This window comes from Uloborus diversus, chromosome 9 (assembly GCF_026930045.1).
Source record: "Uloborus diversus isolate 005 chromosome 9, Udiv.v.3.1, whole genome shotgun sequence".
In the NCBI taxonomy this organism is placed as follows: domain Eukaryota; kingdom Metazoa; phylum Arthropoda; class Arachnida; order Araneae; family Uloboridae; genus Uloborus; species Uloborus diversus.
This window is the reverse complement of record NC_072739.1, coordinates 57,656,955-57,679,253: the sequence shown is the minus strand read 5'-3', so window position 1 is coordinate 57,679,253 and position 22,299 is coordinate 57,656,955. Positions and strand designations below refer to the sequence as shown.

At 35.3% G+C, this 22,299-nt stretch overlaps 1 protein-coding gene across 1 annotated transcript in view; it reads left to right on the top strand.

The window, feature by feature from the left end:
* The first annotated feature begins 200 nt into the window (after positions 1 to 200).
* Positions 201 to 22,299, top strand: part of LOC129229368 (ER membrane protein complex subunit 2-like) — a 37,347-nt gene continuing 15,248 nt past the window's right edge. The window contains exons 1-2 of the mRNA XM_054863660.1: positions 201 to 284; positions 7,428 to 7,541. Of these exons, the coding sequence (XP_054719635.1) occupies positions 263 to 284; positions 7,428 to 7,541 (136 nt within the window). The 5' untranslated portion in view covers positions 201 to 262. The remainder of the gene's footprint in view (positions 285 to 7,427; positions 7,542 to 22,299) is intronic.

The window sequence follows — 22,299 nt, the reverse complement described above, 5'->3', positions numbered from 1 at the left end:
CCGGACCCCTGGACCCCCCCCCCCGCCCGGCTACGCCACTGCCAGTCCGCCCCTGGGCTCAAAAGCTCTGCTAGGCATTGCACCGGGAATTTTCCGGTGTAATAGTTGGTAGGGATACCAGACTCGTGCGTTGAGAAAATGGACGCCTCAGATCTTTCCCGGCGCAATAGCTCAGGACCTATTACGCCGGGATGCCGGCGCAATAGCCACGGCCTGACTGCCTGATTTCTGATGTCTCGCAACTTCCGCTTTTAATAAAACAATGTTGAATATGCACTGGCAAAGTAATTAAAAGCATTGATTTTATTCCTTTTTTCTAACTTTTTACTAATGAATATTCTTGTTTTTAAAATGCAACTTTTAAGTTGGTTTGTTATTTGTTTTAGAATCTCATATTTTGTATTGATAAATTTTTTCAACTAACTTGCTCGTCTGTAATGTGTATTTCCAAATTTAGGATGAGTAAATAAAAATGATGAACTATTAAACTTATAATTTTTCATGTGTTCTTCAAAAAACCTACTTGTTTCAAGTTCGTATGACATAGTTTTCTCGCAACTTCAAAGAATTGTCTCAATACGAGAGGTGCATTGGTATTTGCTGACGAGAGGACGGTAAAGACTTGTTTTTCCCTAGAAAAAAAAAAGAAACATGGTTCTTTTACATATTTTGTTGTTTGAGCCAACAGTGGGTTTCTTATTTTTCTATTTCCCGCTTTTGAGTTATACATAATTGAACCATAGCATATAATGGCATATTTTAATGGCGTAAGTGTTGGTGTATTGGACCAGATCCGAAAATTTTTCATGCGTCTTTTAAATATGTGAAATAAATTAGGGCTGCTTCATATGTGGGCACGGAATTATTTTTGGAATTGAGAACTAAAACGCCATTTGAGAGAATTACTACCGGAGTCTTCTAAATGTTGCATAACTAATTACCATGACTTACACCCTTGAAATTTATTATGATATGCTCTATTTCGATCGCTTATTTCTTAAAAACGTCAAAGTTAAGAAATATTAGACACCCACTATCGGATTTAGCGGACTTGCTGTGAACCTTGATTCAAATTTTTTCCCTGGAAAACAAGTTCACACTATCCCCTCGTGAGTAGTAGGACCAGTAGTTTTATTGTAATATTCATTAAATGCAGGGGTTCTCAAACGTTTTTGACTCGCGGCACCATTTGAAGACTTAGAATTTTTTCATGGCACCCTAGTCCATCTCTATTATGTAAATAACCAATAAGTCTTTTATTTTCAAGAGGGTTTCCAAAACCTGTGCCTATATGTGCAGCAAATGCATCACATGATTATATCTTTCTCCCAAATGTTCTGTTCTTACTTGATAAGGACACCGGAGTACTAATAAAGCAAACCATGATCCTAATCACACTACTATCTACTTTTCTAAGTTATCAAATCTCGGGGGGAAAAAATGACAGCACACAACAACATTTTTCTTTTTGAATTCGTCGACTATATAATTTAGGTTTAAAGAACAGTATAAAACTTTTTTCATTCTAATTAAATTTTAGGGAACCATGTAGAAGCAAAGTTTACCATATAATAAGATCAGTTGGTTTAGCATCACTCTTTTACAACAACTTTTGCTACACTCTTGCCTTATAGTTGAAAATGGCTTCTTGAAAATGCTTTATCATCAGTTAGGCTTTCTGATGACACTGAAAGAGGATCCAGTGAATTTTCGTTTACTGTATCAAAAAATGGAGGATTTCCTTACTGGTCAACCGGGCATTATTTGACGCACTCATCTTAGTATATATATTGATACCACTGACACTTCACGGCACCTCTAACCTCTACTTACGGCACCCAGCTTGAGAACCCCTGCATTAAATTGTCTAGTTACTGATTCACTCCACTTTGAAGTTGTTCAGTTTGGTCTTTTTAGTTGCATGCTGTAAATCTTTGAAACTCATTAACTCTTAATACAGGACCGTTCCACCATCCCGTGTGGCACAATCTGATATGCGATAATTTCACCCACATTTTGATATAGATCTTAGCAGTGGTTGGAAAAACTACTTTATTTTTGTAGTGAACTACAACTACTTTATTACAAATGTAGTTAACTACAACTATATTTTTCAAAATGTAGCAACTACAAACTACTTTTGAAAAGTAGTCGCTACTTCGCTACTTTTTAAAAAATAAATAAATGAATAGAATACACATACACACCGTTTGAGGATTGAACAAAAAAATTCAAAAAGTGGTTTAGATTAATAAATTGGCTCATTTCAACATGGAATATTACTAAAAATTATTTATTCTTTCATTCCTTTACTGAGCCAATTTGTCACTCCAAACATTTTTTACGAATATTCGCTGCGAGAAAGGATTGAAAAAGTTGAAGGACTTCCACCTTCAAGTTTTTAATCCTTTCCTGACAGTGAATATTTCGTTCAAGAAGTGCAAAGAAAGACGTACATATATGTACATAAAATGGATTTAGATGATGAAAAACATCTTTTAAACTAAGGAGAAAAAATTTAATTTTCATTATAGGAGTTAATTTAATAAGAGCTTATATTTTGTAGGAACTAGTTAATTGATTTTGAATTTCAAGCTAGTGGTCGGGACCTGGACACCATCTCCTTTCTTACGCTACTGATAAAATGAAATAAAAGCATTTTTCAATTTCACTGAAAGAACCTCAAAAAGTTACAATATTTAATAATTGACTTTTAGTTCGTTGATACATTAACACTCAATTAGTAAAAAATAAAGAAATAATGAAAATATCAAAAACAGTGCCAATATTTATAATCAAATATTAATAAATACCCGAAATATGAAGCGAAACTAAGAACGCTTACTTTACTTCAATGTGCAGTTTTGAACTGCAGTAGACTCGCGCTCCGACTTACGCAAAATGGCTAAATAGAGAGCTTTTCTCGAGTAACGAATTTTCGAGTTTACGCGAATTTGCTCATCCCGCAACGCGAAAGTTTTCGGAAGGGAATCGCAAGACTTTGGTATCACCTTTTTTATTGGGTACTAAATATAAGTTTCGTAAATTCCCTTTACCATCACTGAAAGTAAAAGTACCCGGCACTGTACTATTTGAAACATCGCTTTGTTAATTTGCAAATCGCCATTCCACAACTTTTTCATTTTAAATATGAAGTTCATATAAGCGGGCTGTGAATCTAAATTTTTAAAATGGAAGTAAAAATAAAAAGTTTCAGACAGCTAAAGACATTTAAAGATTTTCGATATGCTTGAACAACTAAAAAGTGCGTCGAATATAATAACTGTATCTACTTTACAGTATTATTGTAGTACATTATTTTATTATTGCTGCATAGTATGTCTACTGTCTGTTTAATTTTATGCCATGCTCTCCCATTGATTTTTTTTGCATTCTAACCATATTTTTATTCAATAACAGCTTTTATTTAAATACAGTAAAATTTCAGTTCTCTATGTTTAAATTCGGTAATAGGAAGTTAAGAAATGGGTTAAAACATTTTGAAGGATGTTTTCAAATGTCTAAAATAATTGGTATGTTCAAAAAAATCGTATCGATACCCTTTTCCACAAAGGGAAATTTCAACCTGTGCGAGAAGTTTTGGTACTCATACCTCACGTTAGCTGAGTTTGTAAGCCGGCCAAGGCAGTTCAATATCATCCTCTTACATAACATTTACAGTAGCTTCCATATTAGGAGGATATTGGTACAATAATGTTATTGACGTCTAAAATGTTCATCTACGTTACAATCTCTGCTGACAGAAAACACAAACGTGGTACCACTTAGCAGTTATCGCTTATTCTTTTTTTTCTAAGACATGCTCTTCTCAAGGCAAATATTGGGGAAATATGTACATTTCGATCAGGGTTTAAGCTGGGTTCAAAAATTCTTTAGCATAAAAGCTAAAATTGAGGGGAAAATGTCGGCAAAATGCTAAAATGTTACAAATTCTCATATATTTATATATGCATAAGTGTGTTTCATCTCCAGTTGAAAATAAAATTCATATTTCATCTGTGACATCTTTGAAGAAATAAGTACAACAGCTATTTTTTTAAAACATAAAATAAAGAAAGAAAACACGATTGGTGTTTAGAACGTTGCAGTCTCCTCCTCCTAATAAAGCAGTTATTGGGGGGACATAATGCTAGATAAGACTAATAGTTATTGAACTTAATTATAGTTTAAACATCTTAGCTAAGATTTTAAAAGATTAAGTTGATTATCGCCATACATGCTTCCTCTTTAGGATCATAGATTTCTTCTTTTTTTTTAAAAATTAATTTATTTTTTATCTGAGCAAAAAAGCGAAAATGCATTGCTTTATTTTCGCAATTCAGAAGGTGTTTTCGCATTATGCGAAAAATGCGACCATAGCGGAAACCCTGATTTCGATGCTAAACAAACTAATGGTGTTAAACAGATAGAACGTGTGGCGTCAAAATATGTCTGATGTCAACTCGTATTTTTCAGAGTCTTGTGAGTCTGATTGATGCAAGTTTTACTCGCGTAAGATTTAAACTAGTTAAATTGTTTGAAATTACGTTTTTTTTTTTTTTTTAACTTTATTTAGAAGTAGTTTTCAGAAATCGCTACAAACTACTTTTTTTTGTAGCGAACTACTCGCTACTCTACTTTTTTTAAAAAGTAGTGCGCTACACTACAAATTACAAAAAAATGTAGCAACTACAGTAGCGTGGCTACTTGTAGCGCGTTACTTCCAACCACTGGATCTTAGTATTTTCATCAAACAGGAGTATGCTCATTTTTCGATCTTTGCATTTGATGCAAAAATACTCCTGACGCAGTATTTTTAAAACTCTGTTATTTAAAATTTAATTCATTTGCATGTGTCACTTGTGGGGCATCCAAAGTCAATCTGTTGTTTGTTATATGCATTACTTAATATTTTTGCTTTATTAAAATAGCAATGGTGAAACAAATTGTCGGTTTTGACGGCTTGGGTTTCAACGTAAAGAAGACATGTCTCATTCGTTGAATAATAATAATATAAACTGTTGAAAAATAATTATAGCTATGGCTATTTCACTGAAAACAGTTTTATTTGTCCTGCACATGATGTTCCTATATATTCATTTTTTTAAAAATAATTTCAAAAAGTAATAATGAAACTTTTTGCTCAATAAGTCATAGATATGTTTGTGATTTCTTAAACAAAAAATATTTTGTTCATTGCCCCCTCTTAAATAAATATTTTAAATGAAATATATGAAGCATCACACGTGGGAAAAAATTACCATTTTCTGTGGAATGGACTTAAAATGTTATGGCAGAAAGAAAAGAAATAATTTTTTATATTAAAGCGAATTTTTGGCGTATAAAGAAAAGACTATATTTTGCAAGAAGTTTAATGTAATGTTCTAAATTCAGTTTTTCATTAAATCAGATAATCTTTATCTCTTTGTGTTATTGGGCATGGATAAAATGCAGTTTTATCCATTGGTTGGGGTTTTTGTTGGTCTGAAATTGGTTTTGAACAGAACAAGTGGTTTTAAGAAGGAACTAAAAGATTTTACCAAAACCAAAAGATTAGAAAGTTAGAATATTGGAAATGTTTTGTTTAACAACTATAATATTGGTAATAATCAAATATGATTATTAATCAGTCCTGATTTACAAGTAGTTGAGCATTTCTCTTGTATTTTCAAGATTTTTGCCAACATGGATGTTTTTTAACTCTGGCTTTTCTCGCTTGTTCTAAATATTTTTTTAAGTGAAGTTATATTTTTACGAATTCTTAACAGTTTTTCACATGAAATTACATTCAGTATGATGTTTTTAATAAATAAATTAAAGACTAATTAATAAAATTAAAACCCATAGTTTTGCTTTTGTTCATCATGTATGTGTGTTGAATTTTACTTCATTAATGTTTCATGTTTTAAAATTGCTGTGTTTGAATGTTAAGATGCATTTTTTGTTTAATGTTTCCCCAGGCTTTTTTAGGAGGACATCTGAATTTAAATCTGAATTTTCTGGTTTTAATGGACTAAAAAAAGATGTACTGTTAAAAAGATTCTACTACACTTTCTATAACAAAATTTCTGTTCAAAAATGGCTTCTAAATTGAATTAAAGTGCTCTTTCATCTGGAAGCATCCTGACCCCTTTTTTGTTCTGAGGGAAACAGCATTGTTTTGTCATTTGCTTATCACTTAACCATACCCGGAAATGCATACCCACAGATCCTGCAGCGCAGGGGATTCCACGTCCTTAAATGGCCCAACGCATTGGCATAACTAGGAGGGTTCACTCCGCCAATTGCTGCATATTTAGAGGCGGCGAGTCAGCACCTTTGATGTGTAAAAAAATATATAAATAAGGGAATCATACTTTAAATCTTATACTGGAGGCAAAGAAAAAGAAACCCTTTGAAATGTAAGGTTTTGTTGTAACTACAACTGCACTTCTCAGTGCTCAATGTTGAAATATTTTGTAGTGAGCCCCTGAAATTTCCTCATTCCCTTAACGTCTACTAAGAGACTTAAATTGTATTCTTAAAACGTAAATTTTGGAAAATATTTGAGAAAAGACCCTGACTTTGTAACGTCACCTAAAGCTAAAACTGACTTCAGTTTTGATGAAGATTCAGGAGAGAACTCCATCCCCCTGAACTTAACTGCAATTTTGACGTACATTTAGAACATTTCTCCGAGATAGGTGTCTAGCGTCCCCCACCCCTCTTTTTTTTTTTTGTAGGAAGAATACGGATGAAATTTGTTTCCCTTTTCTTTATTAAATGAAGTTTTCAACTTGTTCAATAATTTTCGATGGTTTAATGTATTAGATGTGTCTTACTGAAAGGGCGGCAAATAGAGGAACCGTCCCAGGCGGCAGAAACTCGCTACGCCATTGGCCCAACGGCCCAAGAAATTGAAAAAAAAAAGCATTAAAACTTGTTAATGTAGTAAATATACACTGCCGGCCTCTGGAGCCAAAACATATTTTGTTGCAGGGGGCCCAAAATTTATAGCTCCGGACCTGCAGTTGACTTTGGAACAGCTGTTGTGTGAAGTAAAATTTCTGTATTGTCAATTGGCATAGATTTTGCTTTTCGATTAAATTATCATCAAGGAATTAAGATGGAAAGATGAAAAACTGTCTCCAAATTTAATTTGCCTAATAATTTTTATGTTTGCAAAGCAAAACAGAGGGATTTCTTAGACTTCAAAACCTATTGTTTACTTCTGAAAAGTAGTGTGGTTTATAGAGAATTGCGTTATATAGGTCGGCGTTATAGTGGTCTTCTACTGTAGCTCCGGACCTGCAGTTGACTTTGGAACAGCTGTTGTGTGAAGTAAAATTTCTGTATTGTCAATTGGCATAGATTTTGCTTTTCGATTAAATTATCATCAAGTCTATATGTTCAGTAATACATACTATAAGTAATTAATTATATTGCAGAAGCCCGTGATACTTTGAGGCAGTGGAGAGATGACAATTTGAGATCTTCTGAAGAAATAGTTGAAATATGGCAAGATGTCTTAGTAAATTATGTACACAAGCTTGGTGATGAAAGTAAGAAACTTTTTTCTTCTGTATATTTATTTATGAACTAGCGGCCCACCCCGACCTTGTTCGGGATCCCAAATAAATATTATCTGATACTGTTTATTTAAAACAAAAACATCATTGTACACAACATAATACTTTAATCCAAAAACTTTAATTTGCTTGAGAAAAATCTCATTTATAATTTATGTGGATAAATTTTGAGGCATAAACATAATGTACCACTGAGTGGTTTTCAATGTCAAAGGCTATTTGGTGCTCTCTCAACCTCAAACACATTCATGTTAAGTCGTATCAGTTCTTACACTGAATTATATATTTTTTTCTTTTTTGCACATGTATCCATTGCAGAGCAATAGTGTGTAGTTTTACATATGTATAAAAAGAACAGTAAAATCATTAAATTGAAGCCAAGAGAAATTTTTAATTTTAAAAATTAGTATAGATACATATATGCAAAAATTATAGCCTATGTTACTCTGCAGGAATGTACTTTTCATATAGCGAAATAGTTTTTCAAATAGGTGCAATAGTTCCGATGATTGCCTGAAACATATAAATATACACAATCCGCTCTTTATAATTTTAGCCTAGATTTTGTAGATATAATTTAGTTTAAAACTTCATGGTACACCACATTCTTTGTTTAGTTTTTATGAGATTTTACAATAAATTGATTCTCTACACTTAGATATCTAGAGAGACCGACATATAATTACCCATGAGTAAAGCAATCATCACATAAATCAATTCCAATATATTTGTACGTTTGACCTTGGGATTTGTTGATGGTGATGGCAAAAGAAATTTTTATTGGAAACTAATCTCTTAAATTGAAACAGATAATCTGTTGGAATCATGGAGATGAAAGGAATATAAACCAACTGACCTGCTACTGGTCCTGTAAGAATGATGGTTTCAATTACATTATTCCGTAGCGATTTGACTTGAAGTCTAGTTCCATTGCACAGATTGGGTAGATTAAGGTTTCGCAATAAAATTATTGGAATGCCGACTTTTATTTTTATAGTTTGAGGAGGGAGTCCTGAAGGATTGAGGGAATGAAGGAAGGAACTGATGTGATATACCCCACCCTTGGCGACTTTTTCCTGTTGGCGCCAAGAAAGCGTCGCCAAGAAAACGATGTATGACGACATATGTCATACATCGTTCTTAGCGATGCTTTTTTAGCGCCAACAGGAAAAAATCAGATAAAAAAACATGATCAAAGCACTTCAGAACACAATGTATATAAAAACAACATAAAAGCACAACAAAAAACATCACGAATATATGCGTCAAAAATGTACAGGGCCGGGGTTTTTTGTAAACATATTAAAATACAATGAAATAAATTATTGTATTAATTACAAGTCGAAATTAATGCATTAATTGTTTTTTCATCATTTCTCCGGGATAGGAGCCCTCGGTCTCATAGTACTTTCGTAATGAGACCTCGGCTCGCCGGCCCTGCCTCGGTCTCATTACGAAAGTACTATGAGACCTCTGGCTCGCCAGGTCGTTATCCCTCCGACTGTTAATATACATTACAGTCGGAGTATGGTCACAATTATGTATATTTATGTATATTATGCATATTCATGTGTATGTACACCCAAGGGTGGCTCCTTCCGTTCAGTGTACAATAATGACACAGTTTTAAGTGTGAAATATGCACCATTATTGTGCAGATTTATTAATAAAATTCAGCATTTTTAAGAGTACAACCGAAAGAACTTTCAATTGTTAACATAAAATTCAGTACCTAAAGGAGGCATGTTAATGTCTAAATAATTCGTGGCATCGATAAGAATTAACTTTTAGAACAAAATAACCGAACTATTTTTGTAAAATTAATTAACATACAGTAAAAATAAAGTTAAAAGCTACAAGAACCCCTCAAGGATTTGTAAAAAACAAAGAATTTCCGAAGTGAGAATTTTTATGTGAATTCTAAAATAAAGAACTTACCTTTTTATGGTATAAATCCTCACACTCAGTCCAAAACAAAACATCATCTGACAATGGCGTGTTACAGATACACACCACGTTGGAGTTAACTTTTAATTAACCTTCAAGTTTGAAGAAACTGGCATTTTCTAATGTTTTTACTTCAAAACACAACTACTGAATCTAAACTAACACAAAATAAGCATTCCTGTAAGGTATATTGCACAAAACAACACGTATCTCTCCTGCGTAAAACCAAGAACCCAAGTAAACAAGTTCGAACAAGTTTGCCTTCGCGTTGCCAACCGCAGGTTAGTTTCACCAGGGATGCCATGCTTAAAAATTTATTGCTCATTAACGAGAAAAATATTTCAATTTTGTGCAAAAAATCGGATGTCGCCAAATGGGGGCGGTATATCACATCTGTACCTGAAGGAATTCGTGTGGATAATGCACAGTGTCTTCTATATCTACAACGGTATCAATGGATTTATATACTTTTTATCCCCTGGTATTCTTTCTAATATTATTTCATTAATTTCATCAACAGAGGAATTTCTTGGTGAAACTATAGCCCTCTCGCATATCCACGTTTAATCTTTAAGATGAAGATGTTCATTTTCAGGGTAAACATTGAGATGATAAAATCATTTAAATTCCAGACGGATTTTCCCAGCTCATCTAGTTTGATGAGACCATCTTGTTCAGGTATTTTCCCTTCACCAACTTGCAATAGAAGGCTCGAGAAGTGCACATCACCACCTTCTAAATGGACTCTCATATTTATTCTTAAGGTGATTGACTGCATGGAACTCGACAAAGAAGAAGACTTTAAGCAGGCTTTAAGTATGTCTGCAAGGGTTCCTCTAGGTACCAGAAGAAGAGTTTGATGAAAGTCACCGGCAAACACGAAGGTGACACCTTCCATAATTTTGTCTGAACTTCTTAGGTCTTTCAGGGTTCTGCCTACGACTTCTATATGTGAGCAGTGGCTCATTGTGCATTCATCCCACATTATGAGACAAACCTCCTGTAGAAGTTTGCCCAATGGTCCATTTTTTCTTATTGAACACAAGCACTCTTTATAGATGGAGACATTCAATGGCAATTTGAATGTGGAATGAGCAGTTTTTCTACCACTAAGTAAAGTTGCGGCAATTCCGGCAATCGCAAGTGCCAGCCTGCCAGAGGAACAAATTTCTGTAGTGTATATGCTTTGGTTGTGGGTTCATGTTAGGGTGCTCAACAAACAATATCATTATGGATACATCACTGTTTATTCTTACTATGTACACTAGGCAACAAACACACATTCTATTTACAAATCCATCCACGCTCTGCCGCACTCCTCTAGTCTCGTTTACCCCGAGTCCCCGTTCTAGTCTCGAACGCAGTTCTATCAGAGATCGGGAAACTCCGATATCCTCAAAAGCAGACACCACATCCCTCCCCACTTATTTAGAGATTTAATCTGTGGGGAGTCTTGCGGATTCGTGTAGATGTCTTCAGTTCAGGTTGGTGTGAGTCCAAGTCCTAATTCACCGGTGGTGTTGGGATTGTGTTTCTGGACACCACCAACGTTCCAGGTCTAGCAGGTGTAGTCGGCGAAACTTCAGTTTCTTTACTAAAGTCATTGACCACAGACCGCGGTTCTGGATTCACATCCTTCGAAGTAGCTGCTACCTACGGTTCATAAATCACTGGAGAAGACTGTACCTCACTCCCTACTGCTCTCATTTGGTCAATATGGCGGCGTATCAATGTTCCTTGCACATCGATAGTGTAATGCAGCACACCGTCCTTGTTTATCACTGTGCCAATTTTCCATCGGCAATTTGCGGATCGGTAATCACGAATAGCGACTCTGTCCCCTATCTCAAAACTTCTGTCCTTGAAATGGTATGAATCCTTTCGGATACGATCTTCAACTCTTTGCTTCAGATTGGGACGAACTAGATCAATCCTAGTTCTAATTTCTCTCTTTAGGAAAAGCATGGCTGGACTTTGCAAGGTTGTCAAATAAGGTGCTTTCCTATAATTCATTAGGAATGTGCTAAGTTTTTGATTAATGTTTCCAGGATGACTCGGCATGGCTCTTAGAGCTTGTTGAACAGTATAAACGTACCGCTCAGCTTGCCCGTTACTTGAAGGCTTAAATGGCGCGCACGTCCTGTGCTTAATTCCATTGTTCCTCGCAAATATTTCAAATTCGCTAGATGTGAATTGAGGACCATTGTCACTCACCATAGCGACAGGCAGGCCGTATCTGGAAAAGCAGTCTCTAAGGCATTCAATTGTTTTGAAAGAGTTTGCTGACTTCAAGGGAAAGACCTCTTTCCTTTTCGAATGTGCGTCTACTATTATAAAGAACATTCGTTCAAAAATAGAGCCAGCAAAATCAACATGAATGCGCTCCCATGGAGCACTCGGATATTCCCAATGATGAACCTTTGCCTTTACTGGGTCTGATTTAAATTTAATACAATCGGGACAGTTTTTTGTGGCGTTTTCAATATTGTCATCTATTCCCTTCCAAAAGACATAGGATCTAGCGATGGCCTTCATTTTAACGATTCCTAAATGGCCTTGATGTAACTCATCGAGAATCTTAGATCTGAACTTCTTTGGAATAACTACCCTCTGTCCATTTAGAATACAGTCATCTTGTAAGGTATATTCGGCTTCCCTACCTTTTAGACTTTCACCCAACTTTAATTTCGAAAGAAGAGTACTTAATTCTTCATCCGCACACGTTTCTTTAGCTATCTCTTTTGTGGTGATTGGTAACATTTCTATTTGAGTGAGTTGGAAGATATCTACATCATCCTTAATTTTCAAATCTTTGGACTTAAGAGGTAGACGCAAAAGACAGTCGGCATTACCGTGTTCTTTAGTGTTTCTATACTTTATATCGAACTGATATGCCTGTAATATCAGCGCATAATGCAACAGTCGAGTAGCTGTGAGGATAGGAAGTCCACTTTTTGAATTGAATATTGCCACCAAGGGCTTATGGTCTGTCACCAAGGTGAACCGTCTTCCTTTTAGATAAAGATAAAACTTTTTACTGCCCAAACTATTGAGAGAGCTTCCTTGTCAATCTGGGCATATTTCTGCTCCGTGGCAGTAAGTGTCCTCGATGCAAATGCTATTGGCCTTTCAGTTCCATCGGACAAAACATGGGAGAGCACCGCTCCAAGACCCTCAGGAGAGGCATCCGTATCCAGAGTTAACGGTAAGGTGGGATCATAATGCATTAATATTCTATTTGAACATATTACCTGTTTAATTTTTTCAAAAGCATTTTGGCAATTTTTCGACCAATTCAATTTGACCTTCTTTTTTGTCAAGTTGTTTAAGGGATAAGCCAATGTTGCCAAATTTGGACAAAATTTACCATAAAAATTAACCAAGCCCAAAAAACTCTTTAACGTCTTGGACGTTTTTTGGAGTTGGGGCGTTCATAATTGCCGAAATGTTTTCATCGGTTTTATGCAGTCCTTGGGCATCAATTTTGTGGCCAAGGAATTTAATTTCATCTTGAAAAAACTTGCTTTTAGCCAAGTTCAATTTTAAACCGTGTTGTTTGCATTTCTTAAAGAATGTTTCCAATGCTTTTAAATGTGACTGGTCATCCGAACCAGTTACTCTAACATCGTCCATGAATATTTTTATCCCCTCAATACCAAGAAATAATCCCTCAACATAACGTTGCCAAATGGCAGGGGCAGAATTTAGCCCATACATCAACCGTTTGCAAACGTATAACCCCTTATGGGTATTTAGGGTTAATAAATGTTGGCTCTCCGAATGCACCCTCATCTGCAAATATGCATGCTAAAATCCAGTTTCGATAAATGTTCACCCCCATTAAGACATGTAAATATTTCTTCCAGTTTTGGCAACGGGTGTTGTGGTACTTCCAAATTAGGGTTAAGTGTTACAGAGTAGTCGGCGCAAAGCCTAATGGAACCATCTGTTTTAACAATGGGCACAACTGGTGTTGCCCATTCTGAAGTATCAACCTTTTCAATGATACCCTCCTTCTCAAGCCGATTGATTTCCGATTCAACTCTATTTTTTAACGCGAAAGGTACGGGTCTTGACCTACAAAATATAGGTTGAGTATTAGGTTTTAAATTCAGCTTTACCTAATGAGATTATTTATTTCACCTAATTTGGCATCAAAAATTTCCTTATACTCTTCCAGCAATTTTTTTAAACTCAATTCGTTAGAAGTTTTTAACGTTTTAATGGCACTCCAATCAAGATTGATTTTATACAGCCATTCCTGGCCGAAAATTGTATCCAAATTTTCCTTCACAATGTATAAATTCAAATCCGATTTTTGGCTTTGGTATTCCACTTTGACTGTGATGTAACCTAAAGGTACTAGTTTATCACCTCTATATGTTTTAAACACTAAATTTGTGGGCTGAATCTCTTTATTTGAAATTTTTCTAAATTCCTTAATGCACATTACAGAAACTGTTCCTCCTGTGTCAAGTTCCATGTTAATAGTTTTGTTCTCAATTTTAACTTGAACCATTATTGGCGGTCTTTTCGGTTCTACCTCACTTAACACATTATTTTTAGAACTAAATCTATAAATAGGAACTACATTTTGTAACTCAGGATCAACGTTTGCATCTACTTTTTTCTGCTGAACCTGCCGATTTTTCTTTGCCGCGAAACACGCCTTTGCAATGTGTCCGATTTTTCTGCAAAAAAGGCATTCACTAGACAAAAATCTACAATTATTTTTATTGTGATCCGTCCCCAGGCAACGGGAGCAAGTTTCATTTTTGTTTTTATTATTTTTAGCTACAAAGTTTTGTTTCTGCGTTTTAAACCCTTTTTTCCTAGTTTTAAGTACTTTCATTTCTGCGGATGTCCCAATAATCTCATTTGCACCCTTAACAGCTTTTTCCATTGACAAGGCTATTTTTAATGTTTTCTCTAAATCTATATCATCTTCCTGAAATAATCAATCTAAGATGTTACGATCTCGTAGACCGCTAACGAAAACATCTCTTAACATCGTGTTTAACATATTTTCCTTATAATCACACGGAATTGCTAACGAGCGTAATTGAGCAATGTAATTACTTATTGATTCCCCCTTCCTGTTGTTTTCTATTAATAAACATATGCCGACTAGGTATTATTAAAGCTTTTGGATTCAAATGATCTTTAAGAACCTGTTTAAGTTCAGCAAAATTTTTATCCGAAGGATTATCCGGAGAGAGCAAATTTTTTAACAAATTATACAATCTCGCATTCAAGGTAGAAATCAGAACTTTCCCACGTTTTGCCTCTGGAACATTTTGATAGTCCAAAAAAGCTTCAAACTGTTCGATGAACGAATCAAAATTTTCAGTGTTTTCATCGAATTTCTCAAATGACACTGATATTCTATCTTGTTAGTGCTCTGATTTCTCTTGCAATGCAGCCATCAAAGCTTCATTTTGCTTGATGAGTTGTTCTACAAGCTTCTCCATCCTTTAAGAATAAAAATTAAATAAGCTTTACCTTGAGTTGACTTCGGGAAATCCCCTAATCCACACTTTCGGTTTTGCTTTACCGTTACACACTTGCACTAAAAGCTGTGAAAAAAGCTGCTTACACATCCTCGTCGCCAGCTGTAGTGTATATGCTTTGGTTGTGGGTTCATGTTAGGGTGCTCAACAAACAATATCATTTTGGATACGTCACTATTTATTCTTACTATGTACACTAGGCAAAAAACACACATTCTATTTACAAATCCATCCACGCTCTGCTGCACTCCTCTAGTCTCGTTTACCCCGAGTCCCCGTTCTAGTCTCGAACGCAGTTCTATCAGAGATCGGGAAACTACGATATCCTCGAAAGCAGACACCACAATTTCGGCCAGTATTAAGTTCATTAGGTAGGTTTTCCCCATTCCACCGGGTGCGTCAATAAAAAATAATTCGCCTTCTTGATTTTCAACGCTGTTCACTATGGTGTCATAAGCAAGTTTCTGCTCAGGTACTAAGTTTGATAAGTGATAAGAAACGTACTCAGTCAGTTGGTTGCAGACATGTACTACCATTGCTGTTCTAGCAGAGACGTTTTCGTTTACTCACTGCGGCAACGGTAGACTGAAGTCTTCTAATGACTTTTTGCTTAATTGATAAATTTTGTCTTCTATTTCAATTAGACCTTCGTTTATGATATCATTTGACAACGGCAGACACTCGTCGTTACTCTGCTGACGCTCTCATAGCAATATGTCTTCACAAAGATTTTCTTTAAATGTTTCCCATAAAGCAACTAGGTCTGAAGGATGACAAAATAACAAAATTGTTAAACAATTCTGTTTAGGAGCAGAATCCAAAAGTACAGCATCAGCTAAGATATGCTTATGCCAGGGTTGCCAACCGCTCCGCATTTGCGGAGTTGCTCCTTATAAAAGGAGAAACTCCGAAGCTCCGCAAAAAAGTTATTTTGCTCCACATTTCCCAACCGAGCATTTTCAAGCATGACAAAGCCAAAGCGTTAAAGCTGTTTTTTTTTTAATTCTATGCTTGTGCTTAAAATGATTATCAAAGCTGAAAAACAATTTTAGATAAGTGGTTTTAGTTTTTTTATTGAATTTCATGCAAAATACCGAGCTGCACCGCAAAATTTCAAAATGCTCCTCAAAATCACCACAGATGCTCCTCAAACTGTTTCCTCAAGGTTGACAACCCTGCTGGATGCCCTTCGACATCTTGTCCTCGTTTTCTTCAGGAGAACTTGTGTTATTGGCCCAAATGTTGTACTGAGGAACTTCGTGGTATAACAAAGTCTTTGAATTCATCTGTGCTACATAAATTAAAGAACTCCGTAAGTGTTGTTGCAGAAGGGTTTTCAGTTCTTTGTTGAATATTATTTTCCATAAAATACACTCTTTGGCCCTTTTCTAGATGAACCGCTAAATGGGTTACCGTTGGATGCCTCTCATGAATGTTAAATTCGAGAATTTTCCAAACAACTTCCGATGTGCTAATGTAACGACCATTTAAATATGTTTCGATCTCGTTTTGTTTGTTTTCAACAGAAATAGTGGCCGGATCAGATCCTTTGTTTGCAGATATATTTAATTGCTTGAACTGATTGACAATATTCAACATTGATGTGTGCTTCTACACAGTACAGGGGAATATAGAACTACCCATTCATTATTAACAGTAACTTTTTATGATTTAATTTTCTTTTTTACAGCATTGCCCCCATCATCAGAACTTCTATGAGGATAAATTGGATAATCGTCTACCAGCTATAAGTTTCCGTGGGCATTTCTTGCAGCTAACTCCATTGATCATGCACGGTGAACTTATGTTATGTTCTCCCACGGGCCATGGATCATGTTTTTAACCACAATATCAAACAATAAGGGATCTAGTTGAAGGTGTGGCAGCTCGGCAGATATTATTCTATCGACTTGGTCAGGTTTGATTTGGGCTTCAAGCCATAATAAAATATGTACATGAGGTAATCCTCTCTTCTGCCATTCAATACTAAATATATGGGCTTTTGTGGTTCCAAAAATGGCATTTTTTACAAAAAGCTTCGTAAGTTTTTTTAATTTCAAATTAAATACACATGCCACAATGTCATGCCTATCGTAGGATCATTGTCCGGGAAATAATTCTCGTTTAATTTCAAACCACTCGGGATTAAACGTAAATGTAATAAACAAATCAGGTCGGCCAAAGTTCCGCACATAAGTCATGGCATCTTGTGTCTTTTCGTGCAAATACCTAGGAGAGCCTGTAAAGATTGAGGGTAGTATTATGTACTGACCAATATTTTGTGCATTCACATTCTGATCCGGTTTTGTTTGATTTCGGCGGATAAAATCAAGTTGTTCAGTAATCATCTTAGACATCACGGCAACAAAATATTAGTTAAAATATATTTCTAAAATGATGTAATGCATTCAAGCTGTTTTACTTAATCATAAGCTTATATGCATAAAACTGCATGCAGGTGACAGTCTTATTTCAAGTAGAATTTTCTTGTGGTATATTCAGACAATAACCATCTTCACCTCTAGGGGAAAGAAGGGGGTATTGCAGAGGACCATAGGATCTATGCAACTCTGAAACTCTGCATAACTGTCCATCCTGACCCTGCAATACAATATTTCTTGGTCCTTTGTCTTCGTTCGCTAAAAGAACAGCAACTTTATCGGTGGTTGGAGCATTATACCTTCCTCTATGTGCATCAACTGGACGACGATCTGCGTGGATTATTAGCTGTAGTTCTTATAAATCTGAATTCTTTTCCCAAGTTGTACTTAATAGATCGGATATAACTATTTTGTTCGTGTGATGTTTGCTGAAGCTATGCTATTAGCTCTACGCTAAGATTAGGGACAATGCGTGATTGTGCATTCAATTGATGTTGTTCATACAGGAAGTAGATTTGTAAGAATTGTGCATTATTTCCTTCTGGTGGAAGTAAACTGCCAATCATGTGATATATTTGTCCATAAACCTTAAAGGTAGGCATAAAATTACCTTCCCTAACTTCATTCGCACCAAAGGAAGTCATTTGAAAAATGATATTGTAGCGTCTTGCATTATTTACGAATTCTGTCAAAAATAGATGATTACCCATTATCAAATCCTTGATTGGTTGTGGCGGCTCAGGAGTATCTGTTATGTACTTTTCCCGCTGAGCATCAAAGTCCTTGAGCTTCGTCTTTCCATTTCTTAGCTTTGCATTTATTACAAATTTTGTCCATACTTCCAATTTGTATATCTTTGTATTCAGCATAGTTATTACCAGAATTATATGTGAAAACAGATCAAACTGTGTATAGAGCCAGAATACTTCGCTGTTGTGTCGTTGATTTTACCTCACCAATAACAGTTCTTCGTCTCATGAGCCTCTCTGATCACCCTGAGGTAGATTCTCGAGCTCTAGATGCTCTCATACGATTATTAATATCTGCAAGTCGCTCTGAACATTGTGAAGTTGATTCTTGAGATATTCGGGAGGAAGAAGCTGTAGACATTTGTGTAATATGTTTCTCTTCTAAGAAAAATGCACACATAGCAAAAGCACCATTTTATTTTAAACTCAAGAATTCTCTTTCTTTTTCCTTTAACAAACCAAAAGCAAGTAAGCATCAGAGCGTTTGACACAAAATAAAGAGAGCTGATATGAAAACATAAAAAGGCTTTGCTTGATCCATTTACTAGTAACTATCCAAAATAATTAACTCTACACCCCTCATATAAGATTGATGTATCAGTTATGAAACTCAATCTAATAACCAGCATGAATTGTACATAAATGTTACCTCACAATATATTTTCAAGAAGTTTAACTTTAAACAGTTTTCAGCTAATAAAATATAGATTTTAGTTTCTTTCTTCTTACTATTCAAATTATTAAATCTGTTTCGTTGATTATTTCTTTAGTTGTAAAACTAGGTGTTAGGTGTATTTCTTCAAATTTGAATTCTTCAAAGCTGATTCCAACTGCAAGAGCACAAGGATTACGTTTCTGTGTTTCATTGACATGAAAGTGGCTCACACTTCCATCCCGTAATTCAACTTTACAAGGATGAGGAGGGTGGTGCTCAACTATTTCCCTTGGTTCGGCCCAACAGGTGTATATCTTATTAATACTGTCAGGTGTAAGCAAAATAACTTTTTCCAGCAACTTGAAATGCCTTACAGATGACTTTTTGCTAAAATAAGCTGCATAGGCTTTATGCTTTTGAGCTACAGTTAATGATGCGCTTTCTGAAGCTTTCTCCATTTTAGTTCTCATTTCTTGGAGATAATCAATAGATGGTTGAGAAATATTTGTTGAAAGATATATTTCACGTGCCCGAGATGATTTGAATATGTATAATGGATCTCGAACTACTAGGTCGTTGAGTAGTGTAAAAGCTGTTACGTCTGTAGTAGTGTTTAGAACTTCATAATAGTCAAATAACAGAAAAGGCTGCTGCTGATCCCAATTTCTACGATCTTCACGGACAATATGAAGAAACTTATCTTTCTGCACTCTATTCCACCATCCAACTGATCTGTTACTGGCTGGATAGCCTGGCTCTGGAAAACTAGGACTCAACCAACTAGACCAAAAATCTTTTATGAATTTTTCAGAAAATGTGGATTTTAAATTTCTGGCTTGATCACTGATGTTTATATTTGGGATTTCAGTCCCTGAGAATATTTGTCGCAATGCGTCACATGCAGATTTGGCTGTAAGGGTCCGGAGCCAAACTACTTCAAGCCACCGAGTATGTTGAGCCATCATACCCAAAATATACTTTCGTCGTCTAATGGAGGGAAATCAATTGTTCCAATGACATCAAAGTTCACTCCTTCAAAAGACAGCTTAGAGCGACTAACTGTTGTTGTCGGAGCTCTTTCTACAATTTCTCCTGTTTTCCGAAGCTGGCACCCATTGCATGCTTGGACAAAATCAGCAATTTCATTAGACATGTTTGTCCAATAGAAACTATATCTTATGCTTTCTTTGGTTTTCTTAACCCCCATATGACTCCCGAAAATTGTCTCATGAGTTAATTTCAAAACCGTGGCTACTCTACATCGCGGTAACACTAATTGCGTATTGTTTCACCAAGAATTATATCTTTATGATAAATTAAGTCATCAATTAATACGAAATTACCTTTATTGAGCTTTAATTCATTGTGAATCCTTATAAGAGAACTTCAATTATTCTGTTCATTCTTCAATTTATTTCTATTTGAGTTTAAGTTAACAGCATCTGAGTCCCTCTTTACACAATATGTATCACTTAATTTCTTCCCCTTCCCTCAGAGCTGCATCCATTTCTTTCTCTGCGGAATGCATTCGTTCTAAGTCCTCTGTTTCCTCAGAAAGTAAGTTTTTCTCATAGGATTCGGATTCTTTACTCATGAAACATAATGTCTCATATAAAGAAGGTGGTATAAGCGCTTGCACATTTAGTTTATCTGTTGTTACAATTATGCATTCCATGGGATGATTCAAAAAAGAATCCTTAGTAAGAATAAGAGCTGATTTTATTAATTTAGCCTCTACTTTTTCTCCGAATGCCAAACTCAAATGAATTGCCCCGAACTCCTTCTTACAAATGTCAGAAAATATGTGATCCAGTCAAGTATACAATTTACTTCTTTCCCGTTAACATAAACTGTGAACTGAATACTTTAAAAGTTGAAGTGCAAAGGCGATTTTAAATGTTCTGAACTTACTTTAGCAACTACCGAATCATCTTTCTCCAATCAAGAATACCACTTTGCACAATCCCGGGCGAAATGATTTTCCCCACAGATATAACATTCTATCTTTCTGGCTTCTTCACGTCTCACTTGTGGTTGGAATGTCTAGGATTATTTTGTTGTTTATTTTGATTAAGACGGTCATTGTAATTTGAATAAACCGCAGAGAACAACCTACCCTTTGCAGCAAAGAACATGTTGCATTCTCTTCCCATTTTAATAGGTTTGAACCAATTTTCTTCCTGCTTTATGTTTAAATGCATGGCGGTTTTCTGATCAAGCATGTGAGATATAATTTGTTACTAACAATTAATTCTTTTAGAAAATCAAAACCATCAACACTTCTTAAATTACAATACTGGTCCAAATTAGTTGCAAGTCGCTTTTCGAATTGAACATGAGTCTCGCCTTGCATTCGCTTTGCTCTTTGAAAATTCTGTAAGCAAATTAAATGAGTTGGTTTGAATTCTCCGAGAACCATATTTTTTAGTTTATTATATAATCATTTATTTCCTCATCTTTTACATAAATTAAAATATTTTCAGCCTTTTTCGTCTAGCAAATTTAAGAGAATTTCCCCTATACATTCATCTGGTACCTGTTTACTTTTGAATGATCCCTCTTATGAGGAGAAAAATAAATTCCAACCTTCTTGTTTTGCCGGAACAGGAATGGTTAATGTTCGAATGCTATGAAGTAAACTTTCCACAGAGACTTGAGTTGAGGTTTCAAAGTTAAACTGACGTAAATCCATATTCCTTGCTTGACTATTTAATTTTGCTTACTCTAAATTTATTTTTTCTCGTTCAAGACTCATCCTTTCTAATTCTTACTTCTCATTTATCTGCATTTTTTTCCCCTTTCTAATTCTAACTTTGTGTTTATTTGTATTTTTTCTAGCTCAAGATTCGCATTAACCTTATCTAATTCAAGTTGCGCATTCGCATTTACTCGCGTTTCCTCTTCTTTCACTTTTCTGTTTGCAACCATGGAATTTAAATACTCTCCAACAAACTCCTTATCATATTTATAGCAATCACTACTTAAAGTTAAATTTTTTAAATCTATCATTTTCATTTCTGCCATAGTAATCTGTCCTATCTCTTCCGCAAGTAACTTTAATTCTTCCTTTCAAACTCCTTGAAATATTGTTAAGCCTGTATATCTATCAAGCAATTAAACCTACAAAGCTTTAAAAATATCACACTGATATTGCCCAAACAGCAAAAAGGGTGCCTACCTCGTAGCTCCTTTTTTTCTCAAAAATGTAGGTCTGATCCTGTCAAGACTGCGCCAGTGTAGTATGTTTATCTCTTCTAAGAAAAATGCACACATAGGAAAAGTGCCATTTTATTTTCAAGTCAAGAATTATCTTTTTTCTTTAACAAACCAAAAACAAGCAAACATCAGAGCGCGATCCGTTTGCTAGTAACTACCGAAAATAAAGAACTCTACAATTTGTACTAAACGACCTTGCTTCTCTTCATGACTTTCGTCAGCCCGTCTTCTTCTAACAGATCTGTTCACCAAAGTATGCCTGCTAAGCTGAGA